The sequence below is a fragment of the Plecotus auritus genome, assembly GCF_963455305.1.
Source record: "Plecotus auritus genome assembly, chromosome: X".
Taxonomy (NCBI): domain Eukaryota; kingdom Metazoa; phylum Chordata; class Mammalia; order Chiroptera; family Vespertilionidae; genus Plecotus; species Plecotus auritus.
This window is the reverse complement of record NC_137784.1, coordinates 2321876-2343431: the sequence shown is the minus strand read 5'-3', so window position 1 is coordinate 2343431 and position 21556 is coordinate 2321876. Positions and strand designations below refer to the sequence as shown.

General features: G+C 54.7%; 1 protein-coding gene across 5 annotated transcripts in view; it reads right to left on the bottom strand.

Moving 5' to 3' along the window:
* STS (steroid sulfatase) overlaps window positions 1-21556 on the bottom strand; it is a 248920-nt gene that overhangs the window by 170131 nt on the left and 57233 nt on the right. For all 5 annotated transcript variants that reach the window (XM_080653588.1, XM_080653591.1, XM_080653592.1 and 2 more), the window contains exons 6-9: window positions 19531-19667; window positions 10345-10482; window positions 10070-10229; window positions 7592-7713 (exon numbers count right to left, since the gene is read on the bottom strand). In XM_080653588.1, the coding sequence (XP_080509714.1) occupies window positions 7592-7713; window positions 10070-10229; window positions 10345-10482; window positions 19531-19667 (557 nt within the window). The remainder of the gene's footprint in view (window positions 1-7591; window positions 7714-10069; window positions 10230-10344; window positions 10483-19530; window positions 19668-21556) is intronic.

Sequence of the window (21556 nt, the reverse complement as noted above, 5' to 3'; positions counted from 1 at the left end):
GGCCCCCCCAGGCACGAGGGCTGAGTTCATCCAACGTCTGATCCAGCAGAGCCGGCTCGTGTCCACGCGGACGGCTGTGTGTGGCCCGGGAATGAGGTCACACGTACCCCGTGGCTCTCGGCAGTGGCAGGAAAAGGGTCCCACCCTGCCGTGCTGGGAAGAGGACCCAAAGCCTGCTGGCCTCCGCACACAATGCGAATGACGCCGTCATGCCAGCCCCGTACACGGTCCACCGGGACGTGTCCAGCGGGCTCACGACTCGCACACGGGGACCAATGGCGTAAAAGCTCCCGGGTCCGCCCCCTCCTGCCCTCCAGGGTTTTAAACACACAGCTGGGTTTCTGCGGAACTGACATGGGAGGAAGAGCGGGGCTCCCTCTTGGCATGGACCACTGCAGGCGCACGCACACACACGCATGCACATGCATGCACACACAGTTGAATACACACGCACACAGCTCGCACATGCACACACAAACATGCACACACATGCACGCGCACACAATTGAATACACGGGTGCGCACACGTGCACATGTGTACACACAGCTCGTGCATGCACACGTGAACACAGAGAGCTACACACATGTACACAGCTGCACACATGTACACAGATGTGCATGTGCACATGGTTGAATACACAGGTATACACGTGTGCACACATGCACATGTGTACGCACAGCTTGCACATGCAAACATACACAGACACACTTGTACACAGCTGCGCACACATGCGCATGTATGCTCACATGTACACAGCTGCACACATGTGCAACCACACACGTACACAGCTGCACATGTGTGCCATTTTTGCACACATATGCACACACATGTGCAGCCACACCCATGCACACACAGCCATCGAGAACCATCTCACACGCTGCACCTCACTTAGCATCTCTTCAGCCTGGAGAACGCCCCAACGTATCCGATCCACGCACGCAGGAGTCTGGCGAACAGACGTTATCTTTGGGGTGAAGGGGACACCCTAATAGGCGACTGTGACCCGACGTGCAGAAGGCCACCACTTACTAAACGTCACTGAGCCGGACCGGCCGGTCTGTGGGTCAGGGCTTCACGAAGGGCCCGCACGTTCCCCATCAGGGGGGTGTATGGAGCCCGGAGCAGGGCGGTCACGCTGTTTTGCACACGTGAGCCCTGGATCCCCACACGTGAACATTTCAGAAGGAGATGCCTCGATGGTGAAGCGGTTAATTTCCTGCCTTCCGACCAGAAGAGCCGACTGCTCCTCCGACATCCCCTGACAGATACCAGTTCTCAGAAGTGCTCTCTGGGTCTGCGAACGCGGCACAGAGGAACCAAAACATAAATTAAAACAAAAACCACAGAGAACGAACGTGCGTGGGCCGACTGCCCCTCGGGACAGAAGGTGACGCCCTTCATGTTCTTCTTACTGATTTTTTTTAAAAAAACTGGTTTCAGAGAGGAAGGGCGAGGGAGAGAGACACATCCATGAGGGGAGAGAATCAGGGACCGGCTGCCTCCTGCATGCCCCCTACTGGGGATGGAGCCCAGAACCCGGGCGTGTGCCCTTGACCGGGAATCGAACCCGGGACCTCCTGGTTCCTAGGTCGACACTCAACCCCTGAGCCACGCCGGCCGGGTTCCTCGCTGTATGATGAAAGCCTGGTTAAAGAAACGGTGGAATGGCCAGAACAACCAGAGACCAGAACACCGTGGCCCCTCGCCCAGGCTGGCCCCGCCCCCCAGGGAGCAGGCAGGCAGGCAGGCAGAGTGGTTAGGGGCGATCAGGCAGGCAGGCAGAGTGGTTAGGGGTGATCAGGCAGACAGGGAGCAGTTAGGGGTGATCAGGCAGGCAGGGGAGTGCTTAGGGGTGATCAGGCAGGCAGGCAGAGTGGTTAGGGGCGATCAGGCAGGCAGGCAGAGTGGTCAGGGGAGATCAGGCAGGCAGGGGAGTGGTTAGGGGCGATGAGGCAGGCAGAGTGGTTAGGGGCGATCAGGCAGGCAGGCAGAGTGGTTAGGGGTGATGAGGCAGGCAGAGTGGTTAGGGGTGATCAGGCAGGCAGGCAGAGTGGTTAGGGGCGATCAGGCAGGCAGGGGAGTGCTTAAGGGTGATCAGGCAGGCAGGCAGAGTGGTTAGGGGCGATCAGGCAGGCAGGCAGAGTGGTTAGGGGCGATCAGGCAGGCAGGCAGAGTGGTTAGGGGTGATCAGGCAGACAGGGAGCAGTTAGGGGTGATCAGGCAGGCAGGGGAGTGCTTAGGGGTGATCAGGCAGGCAGGCAGAGGGGTTAGGGGCGATCAGGCAGGCAGGCAGAGTGGTTAGGGGCGATCAGGCAGGCAGGCAGAGTGGTCAGGGGAGATCAGGCAGGCAGGGGAGTGGTTAGGGGCGATGAGGCAGGCAGAGTGGTTAGGGGCGATCAGGCAGGCAGGCAGAGTGGTTAGGGGCGATCAGGCAGGCAGGGGAGTGCTTAGGGGTGATCAGGCAGGCAGAGTGGTTAGGGGCGATCAGGCAGGCAGGCAGAGTGGTTAGGGGCGATCAGGCAGGCAGGGGAGTGCTTAGGGGTGATCAGGCAGGCAGGCAGAGTGGTTAGGGGCGATCAGGCAGGCAGGCAGAGTGGTTAGGGGCGATCAGGCAGGCAGGCAGAGTGGTCAGGGGAGATCAGGCAGGCAGGGGAGTGGTTAGGGGCGATGAGGCAGGCAGAGTGGTTAGGGGCGATCAGGCAGGCAGGCAGAGTGGTTAGGGGCGATCAGGCAGGCAGGCAGAGTGGTTAGGGGTGATCAGGCAGACAGGGAGCAGTTAGGGGTGATCCCTTCCCCTCTGAAATTAAGAAAGATATAAAATTATTTAAATGCCCTAGCCCCATGGTTGGCAAACGGCGGCTCGTGAGCCACCGGCGGCTCTTTGGCCCTGGAGTGTGGCTCTTTCACAAAATACCACGGCCTGGGCGAGTCTGTGTTGAAGAAGTGGCGTTAGAAGAAGTTTAAGTTTAAAAAATGTGGCTCTCCAAAGAAATTTCCATCGTTGTCCTGTTGATATTTGGCTCTGTGGACTCATGACTTTGCCGACCACTGCCCTAGCCGGTGTGCCTCAGTGGCTAGAGCGTCGGCCTGCAGACTGGAGGGTCCCGGGTTCGATTCCAGTCAAGGGCACATGCCTGAGTTGCGGGCTCGACCCCCAGTATGGGGCGAGCAGGAGGCAGCCAATCAGGGATTCTCTCTCATCATGGATGTCTCTCTCTCTCTCTCTCTCTTCCTCTCTGAAATCAATAAATATATAAAATTATTTAAATGCCCTAACCAGTTTGGCTCAGTGGATAGAGCATCAACCCTAAGAATAAAGGGTCCCGGGTTCAATTCCCAGTCAAGGGCACACGCCCAGGTTGCGGGCTCCATCCCCCGTATGGGGCGTGTAGGAGGCAGCCGATCAGGGATTCTTTCTCATCATGGATGTTTCTTTCTCTCTCTCTCTCTCTCTCCCTCCCTCCCTCTCCCTTCTTCTCTGTAAACATATCCTCAGGTGAGGATTAAAAACGAAATAAATAAAAACAAAACAAACAAACAAACAAAAAAACCCACCCCACTCCGTGGGTTTTCCTGTGGTTTATTTTCAGTAGCCAACTTAGCACACTGTCAGGGACTACGAACGAAAGATAAATCTGTCCTAGTTTTTTTTTGTGTGTGTGTTTTTTTTCCCCTTGAGAGCTCAATGCTTTTATAAAAAAACAAAACAAAAAACACCTCGGTTTCCGTCTGCCCCTAAAACTGTTGTCGCTGTGGCACATCTTAAGATACCTTTCGCCCTCACCGGCGTGGCTCAGTGGATAGAGCGTCGGCCTGCGGACGGAAGGGTCCCGGGTTCGATTCCGGTCAAGGGCATGGACCTTGGTTGCAGGCACATCCCCAGGAGGGGGTGTGCAGGAGGCAGCTGATGGATGTTTCTCTCTCATCCACGTTTTTAACTCTCTATCCCTCTCCCTTTCTCTCTGTAAAAATCCATAAAATGTATTTTTTTTTTAAAAAAGTAAGCTTTTCCCTCACTGAGGATTCTTAGAGAAAATAACTCGATGGAAATGGCTCGGACACATTAGCTCCTCACGGATCACTCCGATTCACACGCCCCTGGATAGGTGTGTTCAGCGGCTCTTCTTGACGGCAGAGATTTACAGGGGATGCTGGGAGGACAGCGTGGATGTCCACGGAAATTAACCAGCGTGACCCGACAAAGTACTTTACTTTTTATTTTTTTAAGGGTTTAAAAAATATATATTTTTTATGCATTTCAGACAGGAAAGGAGCGGGAGAGAGAGAGACAGACAGAAACATCCATGAGGAGAGAGAATCATGGATCGGCTGCCTCCTGCACGCCCCCTCCTGGGGATCGAGCCCGCCACCCGGGCATGTGCCCTGGCGGGGAATCGAACCCGGGACCCTGCAGTCCGCAGGCCGACGCTCTAACCACTGAGCCACACCAGCCAGGGCTGAACACCATTTTGTAGAATAAATTCTGTTAGGTACATAGTGTTTTTTCTGGTGGTTTTTTTAAGGGATTGTTATTGTTTTTTTTTTTTTTAAATCACAAGGAAAACAGTTTCCAACAGGTCTGAGTGGGAAAAGAGGCAGGATTTCGGAGGCCCTGTGGGTTCAGCATCAGAACGGAGGCATCCCCGTGGGGGTTCTGTCCGACCAGATGGTGCATGAACGTGAGTGTGTGTTTCCTGGAAACAGTCACCAGCTTCAAACCCTGCAACCGTTCCTGGACCCGAGATTCTACCTGCCTTTCCAGGTAAACTTTATCCGTAAAATCACGCTGTCATCCGCCCAATTTTTATTACTTTTTTTATTTACTTACTAGAGGCCCGGTGCTGGAAATTCGTGCATGGAGGGGGTTGGCAAGTGTCCCTCAGCCCGGCCTGCACCCTCTCCAATCCGGGACCCCTTGAGGGATGTCCGACTGCTGGTTTAGGCCCGACCCCCGGGATTGGGCCTAAGTCGGTAATTGGACATCACTCGCAATTCGGGACCACTGGCTCCTAACCGCTCACCTGCCTGCCTGATCGCCCCTAACCCCTCTGCCTGCCTGATCACCCCCAACCCTTCTGCCTGCCTGCCTGATCGCCCCTAACCTCTGTTGCCTGCCTGCCTGACTGCCCCTAACCACTCTGCCTGCCTGCCTGATCGCCCCTAACCCCTCTGCCTGCCTGCCTGATCACACGTAACCACCTCTGCCTGCCTGCCTGCCTGCCCCTAACCCCTCTGCCTGCCTGATCACCCCTAACCCCTCTGCCTGCCTGCCTGATCGCCCCTAACCCCTCTGCCTGCCTGCCTGATCACACGTAACCACCTGTGCCTGCCTGCCTGATCACCCCTAAGCCCACTGTCGGCCTGCCTTATTGCCCCTAACTGCTTCTGCCTGCCTGCCTGATCACCCCTAACCCCTCTGCCTACCTGAATGCCCCTAACTGCTCTCCCCTGCTGGCCTGATCACCCCTAACTGCTCTCCCCTGCCGGCCTGATCGCCCCTAACTGCTCTCCCCTGCCGGCCTGATCGCCCCTAACTGCTCTCCCCTGCCGGCCTGATCGCCCCTAACTGCTCTCCCCTGCCGGCCTGATCGCCCCTAACTGCTCTCCCCTGCCGGCCTGATCGCCCCTAACTGCTCTTCCCTGCCGGCACGATCGCCCCTAACTACTATTTCCTGGCGACCTGATTGCCCCTCACTGCTCTCCCCTGCCTGCCTGATCACCCCTAACCGCTCTGCCTGCCTGCCTGATCACCCCTAACCGCCTCTGCCTCCGTGGCTTTGTCCGGAAGACGTCCGGTCCATCCGGTCTAATTAGCACGTTACCGTTTTATTCGTATAGATTTAATTTTTTTAACTTGTCACTGAATTCGTTGGGGTGACACTGGTAAATAAGAGGATATGGGCTACAGGGGTCCGATTGCATAAAACATCATCGGGACATTGCACGGCGTGTTTGTCACCCCCAGTCAAGCCCCCCTTCACCATTCATCCCCCGCTTACCCTCCTCTACCTCCCCCCACCTCCTTCCCCTCCGGCCATCACCATGATACGCGTCCTTGAGTTTTATTTCCTTAATTCCTTCTTCACTTTGGACACCCAGCCCCCCAACACCCCTCCCGTCCGACAGCTGTCATTCCGTCCTCTGTATCTGAATCGGTCTCTATTTTACAGCACTGATTCCTCTGTCCAAGGTTAAAGCCACCCTTTTCTAACACACACGGAATGGTCAACGTCAGGTCAGAATTCCCATTTGCGTGCCAAAAAAAAAAAAAAAAAAAAAAAAAAAAAAAGTAGTCTGTGCCACAGTCATGGTTATGTGCCTTCCGTCCAAATGCGACAGGAAATGACGGTCTCAGGTCGTAACGAAATTACGGCATCGGACTTGCACGGACAACTTAATTACAGAACGGCGAGAGGCCCGTTGCACGAAGAGATTTGGGCAAGAGGCCTTCCTTCCCTTGACTGCCAGCACCCGTTTTCCTCCGGCACCCGGGACCCAGGCCTTCGCTCCGGCCGGAGTCTGCCGTCTTCGTCTTCGCTGCAGATTCCGGAGTCTGCCGTCTTTGTCTTCCCTGCAAACTGAGGCCAGAGTCTGCCTTCTTCGTCTTCGCTGCAGACTCTAGAGCAGCCGTGGGCAAACTACGGCCCACGGGCCGGATCCGGCCCGTTCGGCTGTTCTATCCGGCCCGCGGAGCCCAAAGAGCGGAGGGTTCTCTTGCTCTCCCCTCCGCTCCTTTACTTTGAATTTATATTAGTTCACACAAACACTCCATCCATGCTTTTGTTCCGGCCCTCCGGTCCAGTTTAAGAACCCATGGCGGCCCTCGAGTCAAAAAGTTTGCCCACCCTTGCTCTAGAACATACCCCAGTCGCATTCACAGTTCCTGGATTTCCAGATTCTGAGGCGTCTTAGTCACGGGGACAACACTCTGGTTCTGAGTGGAACAATATGAAAAAAAACACACACACCAAAAGCCACCTGAGACCTATCACTAGTCTTACGATCACCACCTGGTTCCACGCGTACCTTCAGGCTGGCAAGGAAGGACACGACTCTAAGACCGGTGTCGGGCAACCCAAATCCGACGGCACAACCTGAGGAACACGCAGTAGGACAAACACCACAACATCCACGCCTCAGAACGTGGTGTCCGGGACAAAACCCTCAGGATCCGTGACAACGTACAGACGGATGAGCCATGACCCGCCCCCTCTGAGATTCAGGAGAGGAAGCAGGGCCAGCATCCCAGCATCACGCAGCGCCACAGCCCAACGCGATGGCGTGGCCATGCATGGAGCGAGCGGAGCGGCAGACACTCAGCTCAGAGCACCCGAGCTCCCGCTGCTGACGGAGGAGCCACCATTGGCGCAGACCTGGGCGAACGCCAAAGTCAGCGACCTCCCCCGCAGACAACCCTGGGACCAGAAGCGGTAAGAGCAGAGAGGAGACAGGGTTCCACGCCAAGCCAAGCGCCCTGCACCCGAGCCATCCGTCGACCGACCGCCGCAGAGCAAAGCCCTCTGGAAGCTGCACCCACTCCCCCGGCACGGAACGCCCAGAGCAGCGGACGCCCGGGGAGCTGTCACTCACTGTTGGGCGGGTGCCAGCGCACGGCGTTCAGGTACAAGTTGCAGTAGTGGAAGAGGAACTCGTGGTCGGAGCGCTGGGTCTCGCCTCGCAGGAGGGGCATCAGGTCACGCCCGTCGATGATCCTGTGGGGTCAGCCAGGTGGGCGTGAGGGTGTGAGTGGCCGTCTTCTCCTTGGACTAAACGGCTCCCCCTCCCCCACTGATTCCCGTATAGAGAGCAGCTTCGTCGTAATTAAATCACCGCCATGAAATACCGCCCCCCCCCCGACTCTGCTGGATACCATATGCAATGCAGTGAGGTCAGCATTTTTTAAAAAAATATATTGATTTTTTACAGAGAGGAAGGGAGAGGGAGAGAGAGTTAGAAACATCGATGAGAGAGAAACATTGATCAGCTGCCTCCTGCACACCCCCCACTGTGGATGTGCCCGCAACCAAGGTGCATGCCCTTGACCGGAATCGAACCCGGGACGCTTGAGTCCGCAGGCCGACGCCCTATCCACTGAGCCACACCGGTTAGGGCTCAGCATTTTTTTAATCCTCCCAACAGCATCACCAGTTGAGGCTGTTATTCCATGCCCAGCCCGCCTGGCTCACTGGTTGAGTGCCGACCTAGGAACCAGGAGGTCACGGTTCGATTCCCGGTCAAGGGCACATGCCCGGGTTGCAGGCTCCATCCCCAGTGTGGGGCATGCAGGCGGCAGCCGACCCATGATTCTCTCTCATCATCGATGTTTCTCTCTCTCTCTCCCTCCCTCTCCCTTCCTCTCGGAAATCAATAAAAAAGCATTGAAAACAAATTGCTACTATTCTTGCCCAACCGGTGTGGCTCAATGGTTGAGCGTTGACCTAGGAACCAGGAGGTCAGGGTTCGATTCCCAGTCAGGGCACATGCCCAGGTTGTGGGCTCCATCCCCAGTAGGGGGCGTGCAGGAGGCAGTCGACCCATGATTCTCTCTCCTCGTTGATGTTTCTCTCTCTCTCCCCTCTCCCTTCCTCTCTGAAATCAATAGAAATATTGAAAAAAACAAAATAAAATAAAAATTGCTACTCTTCTTTAAAAAATAAAAAAAGGGTCACAGGACTGAAATACAATAAGATGCCATCACTTCTCCCCACAAGGGACTTGGGAATAGATTTGTTTTCTTATCCTCTCTCTCTCCCTCTCTCTCTCTCTCTCTCTCTCTCTCTCTCTCTCTCTCTCTCTCTCCCTCTCTCGTAACATTTCATACGACCTCCAGCCATAACACAGCGTCAACACTGTTGAGTTGACATCCGTCTCAAGAGCAGGTTCCACCCTCATCGTTTGGCTCAGTGGATAGAGCGTCAGCCCGCACACTGAAGGGTCCCGGGTTCGATTCTGGTCAAGGGCACATATACCTCGGTTGCAGGTTCCCCCGGCCCTGGTCAGGGCCTTGGTCAGGGGGGGTACGGGAGGCAGCTAATCGATGTGTCTTTCTCACATCGATGTTTCTCTCTCTCTTTGTCTCTCCCCCTCCTTCCCACTCTCTCAGAAAATAAAAATAAAATAAAATCAATGGGAAAAATATCCTCAGGTGAGGATTAACAAAACAAAATCAAAGCAAAGGGTGCTGGTGATTTTAATTACTGCAAACCACAAAAGACGCACCCAACTCAGGGAATTGCCTGTGGGGTTATTTAAGAATGTCTATTGAGACTTATTCCAGGGGTAAGAAAGAGGGCCAATGAGGAGGTAAGATCGGGAGTGAAATTTCTGGCGTTAAGAGAAGGCTTTTTATGAGTAACCGCTGCCCCTCATCACGGGAAGACCGACAACCTCGTGGCTGAGACCCTCGAGTCCCGGGGGCACCCTTCTCTTTGCAGCCCCCAGCCCAGCCGTGGGCAAACTACGGCCCGCGGGCCGGATCTGGCTGTTCTACCCGGTTCTCTTGCTCTCCCCTCTGCTCCTTTACTTTGAATTTATATTCGTTCACACAAACACTCCATCCATGCTTTGGTTCCGGCCCTCCGGTCCAGTTGAAGAACGCATGGTGGCCCTCGAGTCAAAAAGTTTGCCCACCCCTGCCCCAGCCCCTACTGCCTGTAATCTGATCCCAGGGGTGCCCGGAGGCACCCACACTGTGCAAACCCCCCCCCCATCCTCAGCCCCCCATGACTTGTAACCTGTAATGAGTATCCCGTGCCCACTTCTCCATGCCTGTAATTCCTGCTTCCCCACGGAATCCGTGTCCTTCCACCCCATACACGCAGCTGGCTTATGGGGGGTGCGGAGCAGACGTCTGTGGGTAACCTGCTGTTCTCCCTGCTCTTTTAGGATTCAACCCCGTCTCTGCTGAGTTGGCTCAAGTAGCAACAGGAGGCCCGGCCCGCACCCCTCGGTTGTCCGGTGACATCACTGGAGGCGGGAGAACACGCCCCGGGGGAACCGGAACCCCCCCACCCGCCCCGGGACGGTGTGAGCGAGAGCACGCCACGCCACGCGTCTCGGGCCCCGTACCTGTCCTCGGGCAGCGGGGCCCCGGCCAGCTTGGCCACGGTGGGGAAGATGTCCATGTTGCTGGTGGGCTCGGGGACCTCCAGGCCGGCCCGGAGCACGCCCGGCCACCGCAGCAGGCCCGGCACACGGATGCCTCCTTCCCAGTTGTTACCTTTGCCCCCTGCAACGCCAACGGGAGGCAACAGGTGAGTCTCCTGAGGTTAGCCCACCGGGTGGGGGGGAGCCGGGGAGCCGGGGGGCGGGGGAGGGGGGGCCACGGCCGATCCCGCGCTGACCTTTAAAGATCCCGTTACTTCCCCCGTGGCGTTCTCCTTTGGGGGTGACCTCCTCAACGTGGGCGCCCTGGTCGGAGGTGAAGTAGACGAGGGTGTGGTTGGTCAGCTGCAGTTCTTCCAGGACGTTCAGGATCTGCCCTGAAGGGGAGACCAGGGTCCAGTGTGAAAACCTCCACAGTTTGCAAGGGGAGAAGGGACACGGCGTGCCCCCCAATTTCTTAGGGAGCGAAGGAGGTGCTCCTTTTAAATATATCTGTACTAATAGAAGGGTCATATGCTAGTTGGAGCGGACGTCTTCCGGACAACCTTCCGGACGTCCTTCCAGACAGAGCCACAGGCCCACAGGAGCGGGGTGATGTGGACAGCGCCTGCCCCTGATCCGCTAGGTTTCCTCCCGCAGAGGGAGGCCAGACTGCGGCTTAGGCCGGGGACCGAGGCAGAGGTGGTTAGGGGCGATCAGGTCGGCAGGGGAGCAAGTGAGGGGCGATCAGGCCGGCAGGGGAGCAAGTGAGGGGTGATCAGGGGGCGATCAGGCAGGCAGGCAGGCCAGCGGTTAGGAGCCAGCAGCCCCGGACTGGGCCTAAACAGACAGTCGGACATCCCCCGTGGGGTCCCAGGTTGAAGAGGGTGCAGGCTGGGATGAGGGGACCACCCCCCACCTGTGCACAAATTTCATGCACTGGGCCTCGAGTATATGTGTGTGTGTGTGTATTTCTTATTGATTTCAGAGAGGCAGGGAGAGGGGGAGAGATAGGAACATCCGTGATGAGAGAGAATCATGGATCGGCTGCCTCCTGCACGCCCCCTCCTGGAGATCGAGCCCGCAACCCGGGCCTGTGCCCTGATGGGGAATCGAACCCTGACCTCCTGGTTCCTAGGTCGACGCACAACCACTGAGCCAGGCCGGCGGGGCACTAACTTTATCATTTCCATCCAAAGCGTCCCATACGGCTTGGCTGGGATTAACATGACAAGACCTAGTAGAGGCCATCGGACAAAAAACAGTGAAATATTTGGTTTAATTTGTGGAGAAATGGTCAGATTTCTGATTTCCTTTTATTCTCTCTTCCCCCGAAAGACACCCTCCAACATACTCTGAGTCCCATTCTGTTTAGGTCGTAAGCCCAGAGACCATTAACCATTTACCTTTTCCCAAGATTGACCCAAAAGTAGGCTTACAGCTGTCCCAATGGGAAACAATACAGCGATCCTACATAATCCTCTATCATAAAAGGCTCATATGCAAATCAACGGAACGGCGGAACGGCCGGTCGCTATGATGTGCACTGACCACCAGGGGGCACACGCTCAACACAGGAGCTCCCCCCTGGTGGTCAGTGCACTCCCACAGGGGGAGTGCCCCTAAGCCAGAAGCCGGGCTCACGACTGGCGAGCGCAGCGGTGGTGGTGGGAGCCAGCCTCGCCTCTGCGGCATCACTAAGGACGTCCGACTGCCAGCTTAGGCGGGGAGCGGGCCTAAGCTGTCAGTCGGACATCCCCCAAGGGGTCCCAGTCTGCGAGAGGGCGTAGGCCGGGCTAAGGAACCCCCCTGAGTGCAAGAATTTTATGCCCTGGGCCTCTAGTAAACCTATACAATAAAATTATAATATGTGCCCTCACCGGTTTGGCTCAGTGGATAGAGCGTCGGCCTGCGGACTGAAAGGTCCCAGGTTCGATTCCGGTTAAGGGCGTGTACCTTGGTTGCGGGCACATCCCCAGTGGGGGGCGTGCAGGAGGCAGCTGATGGATGTTTCTCTCTCATCGATGTTTCTAACTCTCTCTCCCTCTCCCTTCCTCTCTGTAAAAAAATCAATAAAATATATTTTTTAAAAAAAGGTGTAATATGCTAAGTGTCCGGTTGACCAGTCGGCCGTTCAACCAATCAAAGCGTAATATGCTAATGATATGCAAAGGCTGCTCAACCACTCGCTATGACGTGCACTGACCACCAGGGGGCAGACAGTCAACTGGTCGACCAGTTGCTATAAGATGCCCTGACCACCAGGGGGCAGACAGTCAACTGGTCGACCAGTTGCTATAAGATGCCCTGACCACCAGGGGGCAGGTGTGCTCTGACTGGTAGGCCGATCGGGACTGAGCGAGATGGGCCGGACACGCCCTGGAGCCCTCCCGCAGTCCCTCCCCGGCTGTCCAACCTCCCGCTTCCCTCTCCGGCTCCAACTGTGCACCGGTGGGGTCCCTCGGGCTGGCCTGCGCCCTGTTGCCATCTGGGACCCCCTCGGGGGATGTCGGAGAGCTGGTTTCAGCCGGATCCCGCAGGCCAGGCCGAGGGACCCCCACTGGGTGCACGCATTCACGCACCGGGCCTCTAGTTCATAAATAATGAAACAAGAATAAGCTATTTCACGTACTGACCACTGTACTCCTACTTTCTCCCGCCCGGTATGTAGGTCTAACGTATTTCTCTCCGACACCCTGTGCACACAACTCCCCCCGCCCCGCCCCCGGGAACGCACGCTCCCAAATTACTCCCGGCTTTCGGAACAACACGCAGCACATCCCCATCCCGGGTCCGCAAATATTATTTCTCAGGAAGGTTCCCCGGGGGAGAAGGAGACCAATTTACAGAGGCTGATGGTTCTGAATTACCGGTGTGCGTGCCGCGGGGTCGCTGATCAGCCAACTGTTTTCCTTTCAAAACCTCTCATCTCGTTCCCCGAGTGAAAGCAACTCGACGGGAAATAAGCCGTTTGGAGAGCAATTTGTCACTGACAACGCCAGCCAGCTCATCCGGCAGACGAGACAGCGTCCCGGCCACCCGGTGGCGACCCTGACAGAGAACACTCGGGGGTGGGACAACCTGCCTCCTTGCTGTGGACGGGGGTTGTAGGGGAAGGTTAAATCCTGGAGAGAGCCCCGGCCGGGGTGGCTCACTGGACAGGGCGTCGGCCTGCGGACCGAAGGGTCCCGGGTTCGATTCCGGTCAAGGGCACGTACCTGGGTTGCAGGCTCCTCCCCCCGGCCCAGGCCCTGGTTGGGGGCGCATGCAGGAGTCAACCCATCGATGTGTTTCTCTCACATCCATGTTTCTCCCTGTCTCTCCCACTCTCCCTAAAACTCCATGGAAAGATATCCTTGGGGGAGGATTAAAAGACACGAAAACTAATAAATCCTAGCGAGTGAGTTCCTTTATCCCACGGGGTCTCTCCACACACAAGTGCTCAGCCACTGTTGACCGTATTTTTCCATGCAGAAGACCCCCGCCCGACATCTACACAATGGAATACTACGCAGCTGTGAAAAGGAAGGAATTCTTACCATTTGCAGCAGTATGGATGGGACTGGAGAGCATTATGCTAAGTGAAATACTAGGATCAGTGAACGCATAATAATCTGGCCACTCAGTGTGTGTGTGTGTGTGTGTGTGTGTGTGTGTGTGTGTGCGCATAGGCTGATGCTCAATCCCTGAGCCACACCGGCCAGGCCAGCAGAATATTATTGGAACACTAGAGGCCCAGTGCACGAATTTGTGCACGGGTGGGGTCTGGTCGGCCTGCCCCGATTGAGGTCAATCGGACCGAGCCGGCCAGAGAGAGGGGCCGTGGGTGGTTGGCGGGCCCGCCCCGGCCCCTGGTCGAATTCCCGGACGAACTCCCAGTCAAGGGGACAATGAGCCTTTAATTATATAGGATACGTTTACCCTAGTCTCCCAAATTCTAATATGTCCTTTCTTCCGATGCCGAGAAATATTTAACTGGCTACTGAATGGTTACTTAACCTCTCAAACTTCACTTTCCCATTTTTATAGAGATGATGTGAAAAAATATCTCCTGGCAGCCCCGGCCAGTGTGGCTCAGTTGCTTGAGCATCGTCCCATGCACCAGGAGGTCACGGTTAGATTCCCGGTCAGGGCACATGCCCAGGTTGCGGGCTCAATCCCCAGTAGGGGGCATGCAGGAGGCAGCCGATCCATGAGTCTCTCTCCCTCTCCTCCCCTCCCCCCAAAATCAATAGAAAATATTTTAAAAAAACATATCTCATAGCATAGTCAAAAGGAATAATCCATGTACAATCCTATGTAATAAAAGCTTAATATGCTAAGTGTCCAGTTGGCCGTTCAACCAATCAAAGCGTAATATGCTAATGATATGCTAAGGCCACTCAACTGCTCGCTATGACGTGCACTGACCACCAGGGGGCAGATGCTATGACCGGTAGGTTAGCTTGCTGCTGGGGTCCAGCCGATCAGGACTGAGCGAGATGGGCTGGACACGCCCTGGAACCCTCCCGCGGTCTCTCCCCGGCTGGCCAACCTCCCATGTCCATCCCCGGCCCCGATTGTGCACTGGTGGGGTCCCTCAGCCTGGCCTGCACCCTCTCGCAATCCGGGACTCCTCGGGGGAAGTCGGAGAGCCGGTTTCAGCTCGATTCCGCAGGCCAGGCTGAGGAACCCCAGTGGTGCATGAATTCGTGCACCGGGCCCCTAGTCTATATATATAAAAGCCTAAGCAACCAGTTGACCAGTAGCTATGACATGCACTGACCACCAGGGGGCAGACGCTCAATGCAGAAGCTGTCCCCTGGTGGTCAGTGTGCTCCCACAGCCCACCTCCCGAGGCCGGCCAACCTCCCACGGTCCCTCCCCCCCACCGGCCGTGGTTCTTCCCCCCCCACCGCCCATCAGCAGGCCCCGATAGGCCCCGATCTCCAGCCAGGCCGAGGGATCCCACCTGTTCACGAATTCATGCACCAGGCCTCTAGCGTTTCCATAAGTGGCCAGGACAGACCGAAGGCTTTCACGGTTGAGCGATGGTTGGTCACTCGCTATGTAATTATTATCGAGGGGGTGGCTGCCCCTAGGGTGTTGTGGCTATTATTCGTGGCATCCAAATGCGACCACATCTCTTATTCACCCCGTTTGAATGAATGGGACCACGGATTCCTTGGTCGTTCTCGAGGCCGCCGTCCTTCTGGGAACCATTCGTAAAACAGTGTGAAAAACCTCTTCCTTTTACCGTGAGTTGTAAAATTCGAGGTAAAAATCACACCTGTCCCGGGCAGGGCTTTGTGAAAAATGCTAACATTACTACAGAGAGTGCGCGAAACCTGGAGGGGGCGTGATTTACAAGCGAAATTACGTTGGAGAACCACAACGGATATTCCACACAATGAATCTCCAAATTAATATTACGGCCCGACGTCTACATCACCTGGCCTGCCTCGGCCCTGCCCTGGGCCCTCGGCCAACCCTTTCTCTCTCCTCCAGGCTCAGGGGGCAAAAATCTTTCTCCAGAAAAAGGACTATTTGGTCCCAAACACAGAATTACCAGAAAGTCACATAAAAAAAAAAAAATGGAGAGAAAGAAAAACATCCACACTGCATGTTTCCTTCATCGCGGCTGCCCTGCTATTGAATTTTCTGGTAACCTGGGTTATGTTAAGGTTTACAGATGTGTACACCTGAAAGAGACATACAAAATCAAGGACAGGCTCAGGGAGGAAAAGTAAATACATTTCTGAAGATAAGGATTCATCCGCAAGAACAAGGCATTTAAAATTAGTGCAGTTGAGCCGGGCCGGCGTGGCTCAGTGGTTGAGTATCGACCTACGAACCAGAAGGTCACGGTTCGATTCCTGGTCAGGGGCACATGCCAGGGTTGCCGGCTGGATCCCCAGTCGGGGGCGTGCAGGAGGCAGCCGGTCCATGATTCTCTCTCATCATGGATGTTTCTACCTCTCTCTCCTTCTCCCTTCCTCTCTGAAATCAATAAAAATATATTTAAAAGAAAGAAGTAATCGGTGCTTAAGGACAAGGGCAAGTGATGGCAACAAGGGACATAAAGATAGAACCTAGTTTAACAGTCCTTCCTCTTGTGTGGGAGTCAGACCTACCGTCCTATGCTATCTCCAGGACGCTGGGCAAGTTAATTTACTTTGCAAACTTTACTTCCCTGTAACGTGGGCTGCTTCATCTTAACTGTCATCACTTCCTTCCTCCTCCTATCGCCATCTTTACTGATTTCATCATCATCATTTTCTCACCATCATCTTCATCACCGTCATCATCGCCATTGTCTATACCACCAACACTACCATCATCATCACCACCGTCACCATCACCATCTTTATCACCATCACTACCATCATCATTATCACCATCTTCAAAATCATCACCATCACCATCACCATCATCATCACCATCATCACCACCATCACCATCATCATCACTATCACCATCATTATCACCATCATCACCATCCCCATCCCCATTATCACCATCATCTCCATTTTCATCATCATCACCATCACCATCACCATCTTTATCAGCAACACTATCATCATCATCATCACCACCACCATCTTTATCACCAACACTACCATCATCATCATCATCATCATCACCATCATCATCTTTATCACCAACACTACCATCATTATCACCACCATCACCATCACCATCACCATCACCATCACCACCATCACCATCATCACCACTACCATCATCATCATCACCACCATCATCACTACCATCACCATCATCACCATCACCATCATCACCATCACCACCATCATCACCACCATCACAATCATCACCATCATCACCACCATCATCACCATCACCATCACCACCATCATCACCACCATCACCATCACCATCATCACCATCATCACCATCACCATCACCATCACCATCACCACCACCACCATTACCACCATCACCACCATCACCATCACAATCATCACCATCATCACCACCATCATCACTACCATCACCATCATCACCATCACCATCATCACCACCATCATCACTACCATCACCATCACCATCACCACCATCATCACTACCATCACCATCACCATTATCACCACCATCATCACTATCACCACCATCATCACCATCATCACCATCATCACCATCACCACCATCACCATCACCACCATCACCACCATCACCTCCATCTCCATCAACAGCAGCACCATCATCACCATCATATCTCTTAAGTGCATGCAAACCACTCAGCACAGTTCCAGACACCAGTGAGGTGACTATAACATCCCCCCCGAAAGTTTAATCATGATTAATGTGCCACCTACTCTTAGCCGTACGCTTTCGAATGCCCCCTTTACATTCACATGAGAGTCTTGCGTTTAAAAGAAGGTCCCATTCATCACGAATAAAGGCGTCTAAAACATTCAAGACAGCACACGGACGCAGAGGACCCCAAGGGAAATACACAGCCTTAGTGCTGAGATTCCATTCTGCAGCGAACGAAAGCATAACAGAGCGAACGCCGGCATTGCTGTTGTGGGTCCCGCCACGTTAGTATTCCAGGGGCAGCGACAAGGAGGCTGCGTTGCAAACCCTCGTCCTGGATGTCAAGGAAGATAAATCTTGAGTCCCCACCGGCTCAACTGCTTTGAACCTCCTTGCAAAGCAACCTTATCCAATCCCACGGCTGGGCCTTTATCCAGAAATGTCAGAGGCGGCCTTGCTGGGCTAGAAACGCCAGCATCTTGGGTCGGGCCTCGCCAACATCAGGCGCCTGCTCCCTGATCGGAAATAACAAGCAAAATAGAGACACACTTGCCCCGGCTGGCATGGCTCCGTGGTTGAGCATCCATCTAGGAACCAGGAGGTCACGGGTTCGATTCCCGGTCAACGGCACATGCCCGAGTTGCGGGCTCGATCCCCAGGAGGGGGCGTGCAGGAGGCAGCCGATCCGTGATTCTCTCTCATCACGGGATGTTTCTATCTCTCTCTTCCTCTCTCCTTTCCTCTCTGAGGTCAATAAAAAAATACCTTTTTTAAAAAGAGAGATGAACTATTCACCCGTCGCTAAACAAAATATTCTCCTGATGTACATCACCCAGGAGCAGGAAATACACCCTGATTGACATGCAACATGTGAAGGAGAAATGAAAGGAGGCGGGCTTACATCGGTGGACGCAAAGGCCTTACGCATAAGGGGCTGTTCTTATAGATCTCATGAGGGGAACTGCTCTGATGTTGTTTTTCCCGGAGCTCATCATCGTTTCTTATTTCTGTGGTTTTGTACAATCGCGGAGAGGTACAGAGAGAAGAAAAACAAAAACCCAACAACGTAGACCGTGCCTCGTCTGAATTCTTCACGGACGGAAGCCTGGCGGTGTTAGACGCGGCCCACGTGCACAGGGAGAGTTCAAGAAAGAGGCAGAGGCCGGGACAGGAGTCCAGTCTATTTGTTTCTTAGGACCGTGAGCCTTGCAAGATGTAAACAGAGCAAAGATAGGAACGAAGGAAACAAACGACAAAGAAGCATCTGTCCTTGTGATCACCACAACGCGCGGCCAGGATCACCTTCAATTCGCTGCTTAAAACAAACCCAGGGGCCGGCCGGCGTGGCTCCGCGGTGGAGCGTCGGGGTTCGATTCCCGGTCAGGACACATGCCCGGGTTACGGGCTCCATCCCCAGTCGGGGGCATGCAGGAGGCAGCCCATCCGTGATTCTCCCTCCTCATGAATGTTTCTGTCTCTCTCTCCTTCTCCCTCCTTCTCTGAAATCAACAATCCTCTATAATAAAAGGCTCATATGCAAATGGGCCAAACGGCGGAATGACCGGTCGCTATGACGCGCACTGACCACCAGGGGGCCGACGCTCAACACAGGAGCTGTCCCCCTGGTGGTCAGTGCACTCCGCTCAGCCAGAAGCCGAGCTCACGGCTGGGGAGCGCAGCAGTGGTAGCGAGAATCTCTCCCGCCTCCACGGCAGGTGGACATCCCCAAAGGGGTCCCGGACTGCCAGAGGGTGCAGGCCCAGCTGAGGGACCCCCCCGCCCCTCCACCGCCCCCTCAGTGCACGAATGTTGTGCTCCGGGCCTCTAGTACATCTCTATGTTTAAAATATATTTTTTTATTGATTTTTTACAGTGAGGAAAATAGAGAGAGTTCGAAACATCGATGAGAGAGAAACATCGATCAGCTGCCTCCTGCACACCCCCTACTGAGGATGTGCCCGCAACCAAGGTACATGCCCTTGACTGGAGTCGAACCCGGGACCCTTGCGTCCGCAGGCCGACGCTCTATCCACTGAGCCACGCTGGTCAGGGCTATCTCTATTTTTAAAAAGCACATTGACGGCCTCTAACGGTATCAGAAGTTGGGTGGGGACGCACGGCATTCCGCCGGAGGGAGGAAAAGACGCAGCCACATCTTAGGTTCGCAGGGAGGACGAGGACTCACGTACCGACACCCCAGTCCATCTCCTCGGCCGCGTCGCCGTAGGCACCGTGCTTGCTTTTCCCGGCAAAGTCCTGGGAGGCGTACAGGGCCGTGTGCACCTGGATACAGGAGAAGACAAGCAGGAAGGGTCTCTCGGCATTCCTGCAAAAAAAATAAAATAAATAAAATAATAATCCAATATAATAAAAGGCTAATATGCAAATCGACCCAAAAGCAGAACAACCGGTCGCGATGACACGCGCTCACCACCAGGGGGCAGACGCTCAATGCAGGAGCTGCCCCCCGGGGGGGTCAGTGCATTGACCCCCGGGCTCACGGCAGTGGGGGAACCTTTCCCACCTCCACGGCAGGTGGACATCCCCCAAGGGGTCCCAGCGTGCAGAGGGTGCAGGCTGGGCTGAGGGGACCTCCCCCCCGCAATTGCATGAATTTCGTGCACCGGGCCTCTAGTAATAATAATAAAAATCCCAAGAGCAACGTCAGCACCTTTACCCCGTTCCAATTAGGATCAAAGTTGGATGGCACACCACCACCCGAAAATGCGGAAAACACCACAAACCTCTGTGACCTACAAATAAGAACACCCACCAAACCCGGGCCGGTGTGGCTCAGTGGATAGAGCCTTGGCCTGTGCACTGAAGGGTCCCGGGTTCGATTCCCGGTCAAGGGCACGTGCCCGGGTTGCGGGCTCCATCCCCAGTGGGGGGTGTGCAGGAGGCAGCCGATCCATGATTCTCTCTTCTCATGGATGTTTCTATCTCTCTCTCCCTCTCCCTTCCTCTCTCTGAAATCAATAAAATATATTTAGCCCTAACTGGTGTGGCTCAGTGGATGGAGCATCAGCCTGCGGACTGAAGGGTCCCTGGTTCGATTCCCGGTCAAGGGCACGTGCCCGGGTTGCGGGCTCCATCCCCAGTGGGGTGCATGCAGGAGGCAGCCGATCCATGATTCTCTCTCATCATGGATGTTTCTATCTCTCTCTCTTTCTCTCCCTTCCTCTCTCTGAAATCAATAAAATATATTTAGCCCTAACTGGTGTGGCTCAGTGGATGGAGCATCAGCCTGCGGACTGAAGGGTCCCTGGTTCGATTCCCGGTCAAGGGCACGTGCCCGGGTTGTGGGCTCCATCCCCAGTGTGGGGCGTGCAGGAGGCAGCTGGTCCCTGATTCTCTCTCATCATGGATGTTTCTATCTCTCTCTCCCTCTCCCTTCCTCTCTGACATCACTAAAAATAAAGAAAAAAGAATACACACCAAGCCGTAGCTGGTGTGGCTCAGTGGATAGAGCGTCGGCCTGCAGACTGAAGGGTCCCGGGTTCGATTCCCGGTCAGGGCACATGCCCGGGTTGCAGGCTCGACCCCCACGAGGGGGCGTGCAGGAGGCAGCCGATCGGATGTCTCTCATCCATGTTTCTATCCCTGTCCCTTCCTCTCTCTCTAAAACAAAACAACAAACAAATAAGGAAATAAATATTTTTTTAAAAATAATATCCACCAAGGCGGGTTCCGTTGGTAATTTCTTTTTTTAATTTCTTTTTTATTTTTTATTAAAATATATTTTATTGATTTTTTTTTTTTTTTTTACAGAGAGGAAGGGAGAGGGATAGAGTTACAAACATCGATGAGAGAGAAACATCCATCAGCTGCCTCCTACATGCCCTTCCCAGGGGATGTGCCCGCAACCAAGGTACATGCCCTTGACCGGAATCGAACCCGGGACCCTTCCGTCCGCAGGCCGACGCTCTATCCACTGAGCCACCCCGGTCGGGGCCCGTGGGTAATTTCTAAGAGTAGAAGCCCTTGAAGGGCGTGGGGAGGAGCTGAACGTAAGTCAGGGTGTGTCACGGACTTCTGCCACACCGGCCGGACCCTGAGGCCTCCACACTACTTAATTCTGGGGAAAGTTTACTCACCCCGGGAAACACTACACCAGGGGTGGGCAAACTTTCTGACTCGAGGGCCACCATGGGTTCTTAAACTGGACCGGAGGGCCGGAACAAAAGCATGGATGGAGTGTTCGTGTGAACGAAT